At 39.9% G+C, this 9,121-nt stretch overlaps 1 protein-coding gene across 1 annotated transcript in view; it reads right to left on the bottom strand.

The window, feature by feature from the left end:
• Positions 1 to 1,495: 1,495 nt before the first annotated feature.
• Positions 1,496 to 9,121, bottom strand: part of LOC138947983 (uncharacterized) — a 627,639-nt gene continuing 620,013 nt past the window's right edge. Inside the window, exons 10-12 of the mRNA XM_070319509.1 lie at positions 6,425 to 6,570; positions 5,057 to 5,210; positions 1,496 to 1,577 (exon numbers count right to left, since the gene is read on the bottom strand). Coding sequence (XP_070175610.1) covers positions 1,496 to 1,577; positions 5,057 to 5,210; positions 6,425 to 6,570 — 382 coding nt within the window. The remainder of the gene's footprint in view (positions 1,578 to 5,056; positions 5,211 to 6,424; positions 6,571 to 9,121) is intronic.

The following is a 9,121-nucleotide window of genomic DNA, read 5'->3' as shown; positions in this document are numbered from 1 at the left end:
CGAGGACTTGCTAATACACACATTCACGTGCGTTTGTAGTGCAATTGCACTACAACGGCACCGGGCGCAGTGCCTTTGTAGTGCACTTGCACTACAACGGCACTGAGTGCAGTACTCGGTCCGGCATCGACGAATTTTACACTAAACAAGAAGAGCAAACGCTCGATCGAGTCACTTTCGCAGTTCTGAATATTATATGAGGCATCAGATGGACAGGAAGAAATTGCTATTCACAACACAATACAGATGTAAATAATTTGATGTAAAGAATAATCCTATAAAGTTTGAATCAAATCCGATGAATAGTTTCAGAGATATGATATTTCAATTTTTTTCCTTCAAGACATACCTGTGACCTTGAAAAAGGTCAAAGGTCACCAAAGCAGACGTCAAAGTGTAGAGGTCACTGGGAGTCACGTTCACATAAAATTTGAGCCCGGTCACTTTTATAGTTTCCGAGAAAAGCCCAACGTTAAGTTGTGTGTTGCCGAACAGAAAAGGCTAGTTATCTCCCTTGTTTTTCTGATAACGTTCGTAAAAGGCTACAGATGTAAATACTTTGATGTAAAGAATAATCCTACAAAGTTTCAATCACATCCGATGAACTTTGTCAAAGATATAAAATGTCTAATTTTTCCTTTGACGCTGACCTGTGACCTTGAAAAAGGTCAAAGGTCAACGAAACCATCGTTAAAGTGTAGAGGTCATTGGAGGTCACGACTAAACAAAATATGAGCCGGATCGCTTTGATAGTTTCCGAGAAAAGTCCAACGTTAAGGTGGTGTCTACGGACGGCCGGCCGGACGGCCGGCCGGCCGGCCGGACAGACTAACACTGACCGATTACATAGAGTCACTTTTTCTCAAGTGACTCAAAAAGGCACAAAATTTGACCTATTTCGTCGCCTATAGAGGACGGAAAGAATGTCATTTTGAACATGGTTATGACATTCTTTCCGTCAAAAAAGTCAACTTAACGGGAAAAAAGTCAACTTAACGGTGTCAAAACATGTATGAGTATGTGTTTTTGTGTGTGCAGTGACCTTTTAAAAATAGTAACGGAACGGGAATATCTCTTCTGAAGACGTTAGATGAATAGAACGAAATGAGGACTTGGTTTTGGGTCCCCATTTCGGTTTTAGGTCCTCAGTTTGGCGGTAGGAAGCAATTGCAAGTCCTCATTTGGGACCATACGCACACACACACACACACACATACACACGCACACACACACACACATACACACACACACACACACAAACACACACACACACACACACACACACACACACACACACACACACACACACACTTTTTCGCACACGTTTGCTGTGCTTTGTTCTTCTCCTCGTCAAAAAGGCAACATAATCATACTCTCTGTACACTACGAACATACATTAACCCCAGCCCCGATCCTGGAAAAAAGGAAAAACAAGTTCAAAATGATATAAAAAAAAAAAATTAAAAAAATTTATCGATTTTTTTGTCAGAGCCACTTACGTATCTTTCTCATACAATGATAGATCCTCTTCTGTGAACGTGTAGTTGGGAATGTTTCGCCTCTTTGGTACTCGTTTCCTGCAGATAGAAACAGCACACGGTGAAATTGATTTTATTACAAACAAATTATTATAGAGAAGTAGAAAAGACTTCGATTTAAATGACAAGTACTGACGAGAGAGGAAGAGAGAGAGGGGGGAGGGAGAACGAAAGAGAGAGAGAGAGAGAGAGAGAGAGAGAGAGAGAGAGAGAGAGAGAGAGAGAGAGAGAGAGAGAGAGAGAGAGAGAGAGAGAGAGAGAACAAGAACAAGAACAATTCTTTATTTTACGAGGGTAATAGAGTAAGCAGTGATCTGCTTTTTTACATCTGGCCCTCGCCCTAAAGAGGGACTAGTCTAAAATTGCTAAAGAATAAGCAAGTAAACTACTGCTACATGATTAAAATAAAATGAAAGTAAGAAAATATCATCAATTTACATACAATACATTGCTTAAATGAAAAATGTAAGTTCATTTGACATGAGTTAAGAATTATAGAGTAGATTGCACTGACGCAACAAAGCTGTACTGAATGCCATGCCCATTGACATGCACTGCATTCGAAAAAATCAGTGTATATACAAATAATAATACATTGTTATTAAAAAGCACCGGTTGTTGGTTTTAACAACCATTCTAGCGACAACAGATGTTTATTTAGACTTCATGAGATAAGACGTATATCTGGTCTTAAAAACATTTGTGCTGCTAGTTTGCCGTAGGATTGTCGGAAGAGTGTTCCAGAGACTGCTACCTGAATAGAATAAACTAGATTTGAATAGGTCAATCCTAGGCAGAGGCATGTTCAGTCTCATCAATTGGCGTGAAGTTTTTAACGTGAATTTGGAAAATATGGTTTGAGGTACACATCCATGAATAATTTTATGCATAAGGGTACCTTTATTATAACTTAGCCTTGCCTTCAGAGGAAGAATGCCTAAGTTCATGTAGTCTAACTCAGATAGGGTTGTTTTCTTTAATAATAAGAGAGAGAGAGAGAGAGAGAGAGAGAGAGAGAGAGAGAGAGAGAGAGAGGGGGAGAGAGAGAGAGAGAGAGAGAGAGAGAGAGAGGGAGAGAGAGAGATAGAGAGAGAGAGGGAGAGGGAGGGAGAGACAGACAGACAGACAGACAGAGACAGAGAGAAAGGGAGATAGGAGTGGGGGAGTGCAGTGGATTTTAACTGTTTATGTTTAAATACGTGTAGTACGTGTCTTCAGACAAAGACAAAAACAATAATCAAGATCCATCATATTGTAATCCCAAGCGTAATCTGGAATTTCAATAAACATTGGAACAAAGACGCGTAGCAAAATCAGTGACAAAAGAGGAGACGGGTATTCCAACTGCACAACCCCTATTACCACAACCACCTGATAATTATTACGTTTAGCTGTAAAATACCCATTGTGTCTGTGGACTAAACACAAACAGACGAACAATAGCAAAAGCTCCAGAACGAGAATTATGATCAGGGCCCACATACATGTACTACACATAGGCCGAAGATCACTTTTTTATTATTATTATCGCTACTACCAACAGCAGACATAGGTGTTACATGCCTGTGATGGCTATATACAAACACGCATCAACATGACGCATACTGGAACAGAAGTAACGAGACAGAAGGCATTGCCACAGTCACCTCTTTGACAGTCTCCATCACCACTGATAGTATATATAGCGACGCATTCAAAGATACATTATTTACCTAGCATATATACCATCATGGGGACCACCCGACATCCATTCAGACATTTACATGGGGGAAAACATTCTTACACGTGTGCCCCGGAGTGACCTTAACTGGAAGGGTGCTGTTATTCCATGTAAAAGTCTGGAGGAATCTGTGGTGCTGCGCATAATGGCATACACAATGAGAAATATAACGTTAACCGTTGATTACATGAATGTCTATAGACTGACAGCAGAATGACAAAGAGCAGCAGTAGCAGAATGTCAAGAGATGTGAATAGAGTCAATCATGTAGCATACTCATTGTGATTACTACCAGTCACAATTAAATATAGCTGTTAATTACCTGTAATATCTGGACACCAGTAGCAGAATAACGACAAGCAATGGAAGCAGCGGAACAAGTGATATTGGCAAAGCTCACATGACACGCAGGACGCTTTAAAACCACCAGTAACATTTCAATGTATCTGTTAATTACCTGTAATGTCTGGACACCAGCAGCAGAATAACGACAAGCAATGGAAGCAGCAGAACAAGTGGTATTGGCAACGCTCACATGATACGTAGAATGCTTTAAAATCACCAGTAACAATTAAATGTAGCTGTTAATTACCTGTAATGTCTGGACACCAGTAGCAGAATAACGACAAGCAATGGAAGCAGCAGAACAAGTGGTATTGGCAACGCTCACATGATACGTAGAATGCTTTAAAATCACCAGTAACAATTAAATGTAGCTGTTAATTACCTGTAATGTCTGGACACCAGCAGCAGAATAAGGACAAGCAATGGAAGCAGCAGAACAAGTGGTATTGGCAACGCTCACATGACACGTAGAATGCTTTAAAATCACCAGTAACAATTAAATGTAGCTGTTAATTACCTGTAATGTCTGGACACCAGCAGCAGAATAACGACAAGCAATGGAAGCAGCAGAACAAGTGGTATTGGCAACGCTCACATGATACGTAGAATGCTTTAAAATCACCAGTAACAATTAAATGTAGCTGTTAATTACCTGTAATGTCTGGACACCAGTAGCAGAATAACGACAAGCAATGGAAGCAGCAGAACAAGTGGTATTGGCAACGCTCACATGATACGTAGAATGCTTTAAAATCACCAGTAACAATTAAATGTAGCTGTTAATTACCTGTAATGTCTGGACACCAGCAGCAGAATAAGGACAAGCAATGGAAGCAGCAGAACAAGTGGTATTGGCAACGCTCACATGATACGTAGAATGCTTTAAAATCACCAGTAACAATTAAATGTAGCTGTTAATTACCTGTAATGTCTGGACACCAGTAGCAGAATAACGACAAGCAATGGAAGCAGCAGAACAAGTGGTATTGGCAACGCTCACATGATACGTAGAATGCTTTAAAATCACCAGTAACAATTAAATGTAGCTGTTAATTACCTGTAATGTCTGGACACCAGCAGCAGAATAAGGACAAGCAATGGAAGCAGCAGAACAAGTGGTATTGGCAACGCTCACATGATACGTAGAATGCTTTAAAATCACCAGTAACAATTAAATGTAGCTGTTAATTACCTGGACACCAGTAGCAGAATAACGACAAGCAATGGAAGCAGCAGAACAAGTGGTATTGGCAACGCTCACATGACACGCAGGACGCTTTAAAACCACCAGTCACAATTAAATATAGCTGTTAATTACCTGTAATATCTGGACACCAGTAGCAGAATAACGACAAGCAATGGAAGCAGCGGAACAAGTGATATTGGCAAAGCTCACATGACACGCAGGACGCTTTAAAACCACCAGTAACATTTCAATGTATCTGTTAAGTACCTGTAATGTCTGCAGACCAGTAGCAGAATGACGAAGAGCAGGAGAAGCAAGAGAACAAGGGATATGACCAGGGCCCACATGGTTCGTACAAAAGCCTCCGACACTTCCTTTGTGTGACTCAAGTCAGGTCCCGCATACTCCCCACCATCCTCCCCTGAAAAAGATGAGAGGTATACAATAATACAACATTATCTTTTGAAAAAGGAAAAGGTACAGTTGAAAAACCTAAATAATTCTGTACTCACTAAAAGGACAGCACTCACAAAAAAAAATGTCAAATGTTTGCCTTCTGAGACTTCTTCATGACTTACAAACAAATACAATAGGACACAAACAAGCAAAAGCAAAAGCAGCACGAAAATAAACAAGAGGCGAAGCCTTCAAGGCTCACGTAAGAAATCGACAAACAGTAACACAAACTCAATCACTCCGTCACACATACACACACACACACACACACACACACACACACACACACACACACACACACACACACACACACACACACAGTGAGCATAGGTGACACTGTGCAAGAAAGCGAGACACTAGATCTAGATCTGTCTGTCTGCATGTAGCCTACTTACAGGGACACGACTGCCAACTAGTCTCGGCCCGCTCAAAATAACAATGACCGAGACTTTCAGTAATTCCTTCGCGTGACGTCTAACCCTCTTACGTCATAATGTGACGTCTTCAAATGACGAAATGTTAAAGTTTCTACCACAGACATACACACGCACGCACACACGCACACACGCACGCACAGACAGACAAAGTTACGATCGCATAGGCTACACTTACGTGAGCCAAAAAGGGAAGAGACAAACAGCACACAAACTGAATACATTGCACATTCTTCATACTACAAAAAAATGGAAAACATATTTAACAATTATCTAAAAAGAAAGAAAGAAAGAAAGAAAACAAAAACCGAGAACGGCTAGATCTTAGAAACAAAGGGACGTAAACGTCCAACATATAGTTGACATGTGAATCAAAAGCGAGCGAGCGTCAAGCAGAACCATGCAATCTCTCTGCATTTGAGAGAGTAGCAAGTATTGAAATCAACAAGCGGCTTTCATCCTCTAAAAGAAAAGTGAGTTATTTGAACATTAAATGATAAACAGGACAGATCACTGTAAGCATGGTTATCCGTTAAATGAATTAGATCACGAGAGAGAGAGAGAGAGAGAGAGAGAGAGAGAGAGAGAGAGAGAGAGAGAGAGAGAGAGAGAGAGAGAGAGAGAGAGAGAGAGAGAGAGAGAGAGAGAGAACGGCAGACAGACAGACAGTCAGACAAAGACAGAGAGACAGAGCCAGAGAGAGAGATAATGTGTTCAGTGCTGTATCCTCTCCGTAAAGACTCACCACCAGGCAAAGGAAACCTCGTGGCGTTGCTGCCAGGTAAGGGAGTACTAAAGCCCCAGTCTCGTTTGACGTCATGGGCCGGCTCTACGAACTGCGCCGTTAATGACGTCACTTTGTATTTCTCGTTGTGGGTGGCTGATGTCGTGCTGAAACATAAAACAAACATTTATAAGCGTATTTTCCAAAGCTTACTTTGAGAAATGGTATGCTTGCAGTCATTGTTCGTGTTTAATGACACCACATCGGACAATTTGATGACTGAGTGATGCTTTAGTCACATTCGGAAAGAAAGACACAAAGAAGTGATACAAAAAAAGGAGAAAAAGCCCAAACGACAGACAACACAAAGAACTCAGTCGATAAATATCGACAGGGGGCCGACTAATGGTTTAAATGTGAAATGTGTGTATAATAATGGGTGTGGGTAGTTAGGTAGTAGTTAACATTTGTTTTGAATAATTATTGGTATTTTGATAATGTGGGTAGCATGGAAATGTAAGCATTTGAATGTAAGTCTTAGGTACCATTGTACCCAGGAAGAGAGACCAGAGATAGGAGTAGGTTGCAATAGCTTGTGTGGTCTTTGAGTTTTGTTTTTGGAAAGATATTGTTAAAGAAAAAGAAGACAATTACAGTAATGCAATATTTATTGTGAAAACCAACGATTGTACAAAGAACATGTGAAGCAACATTATGTCTATGATGGTGTGAAGAAAATTAGTTATGATTTATACTATTATTATTTAGACTTGAGACTGACAGTGTTGTGACGAGCGTTGGCTAATGGTAACGAGTACATATGTGTGTAGTTGTGGCATGTGTGTGTGTTTGCGCGTTGGTTTGGATTATGGGTGTAATTTGTAAAACAGATGTGACAGTAATAATGGAGTTCACATCAGTGAGGTTAGTTTGAAATGGAACACACGCACGTTTTTGAAAAAACAATATGAAATTTTGAACCATGAGATCTTTATTAAATAATAAACTGAACATCAGCAAAACATCAAAGCAATTATTAATAAGGTTTGAAAAGCTTGACTTACTATGTTAAATAGTGGATTGAAGGCTGAAAACGTCATTTACAAATTACATCTGAGATAGGGAGGGCAGGTGGGGGAAGTGCTGAAAGTGTGGATGAGAATAAAAAAAAAATGCTGAGTGACAACAGGGAGGTTAAAGGCTGCCCTTTTCGTAGCGTTCATTAATTAATTCCTATTGTTTACATGTGCCAATAATGTTATAAAACTGTACCTAAGGGGACATAATAACGAACTTTCGAACACAGAAAAAAATATTTCAGTATTGCAAAGTGGTTTTGATAGTGTCGAATGTAAACAGAACAGTCTCAAAGTGAAAGTGGATGTTTTCCGGAAATTGCGAAGTTAACAAGAATACCGGCAGAAAAGCGCGCTTTCCTGCTTAGCGCAATACGCTACCGCACTAATCTGGCGTGTCAATATCACTACGTTTTGGACGTGGAAGGTGAGCGATTTCCTTCCGCCCTCAGCTAATTCAAGAAATCACCCCCCTCCGTGCACGTGCACTCAAGTTAACCTCTGCTTTGACCTGTGTGCCAAGAGTCAGATGAGAGAGAGAGAGAAAGCGAGAGAGAGAGAGAGAGAGAGAGAGAGAGAGAGAGAGAGAGAGAGAGAGAGAGACACACACATAGACAGAGACAGACATAGAAAGACAGAAGCGGAGAGACTCAGAGGGAGACACAGACAAAGACATACATACAGCGAGAGAGAGAGAGAGAGAGAGAGAGAGAGAGAGAGAGAGAGAGAGAGAGAGAGAGAGAGAGAGAGAGAGAGAGAGAGAGAGAGAGAGAGAGAGAGAGAGAGAGAGAGAGAGAGAGAGAGAGAGAGAGAAAAAATGTAACTGATCTCGTGAGAACGGTTGAGGCCTTGCAAGGTTTTGACGGCAACAATAATTATTGTAGTTCTCTAAGACTTTATTTCTGTTTGATTTGTAATATGTTGGGAAGACATATTTATCAATTGATCAACAAAATACAACATAATACAAAACGACACAACATTGTTAAAATCATTATTGGCCAACGTTGAACGTTTACGAAGGCCTCAATCTTCCCGCGCCGTAGACCAGATTAATAGGTGCTTGATTTTGGTATTTTGATTTACATAACATTAAACCTTTCTTGGGGTTCATGGTCATGGCAACAGCCATATTAATATTATATGATGTATAATTTTATATTTCAGCATATGTGAATTACATGTCATCATACCAAACTGTCATACATTTTTATTCCTACATTATTCTGATTGATCACAACCAAACCTACTATCATTGGACACATCCAAATGCAAGCGCCTGTTCTTGACAACTTGCCATTGATCTTAAAACATATTTTTAGATCAGTGCAACTTGCTTGGATCTCTTGTTTGGCCTGTAGGTAAAATGTACAATGTATTTTCTGATTTGTGCACAAAAGCTTTTCTTTTTTTTCTTTTTCTTTTTTTAACATAACAATGTTTAATGTCACTGTATGTTTGAAAGACCATGGTCACATTTGTAAAACAAATGTTAACTTAGAAAATAAATAACATTTTGGTTCATGATTTTTCCTACACCTGTGCTGAAAATAAGACAAAAATGTTGGTATATAAGTCACTCAAATGCAGAGTAGTATGAATGGTTTGAGTGTGTTGCGGTTAACCCTGCACAGTTCGGCCT

This window comes from Littorina saxatilis, linkage group LG15 (genome assembly GCF_037325665.1).
Source record: "Littorina saxatilis isolate snail1 linkage group LG15, US_GU_Lsax_2.0, whole genome shotgun sequence".
NCBI lineage: Eukaryota > Metazoa > Mollusca > Gastropoda > Littorinimorpha > Littorinidae > Littorina > Littorina saxatilis.
Note: the sequence above shows the minus strand (reverse complement) of the source record. Positions and strands in the feature narration are given on the sequence as shown.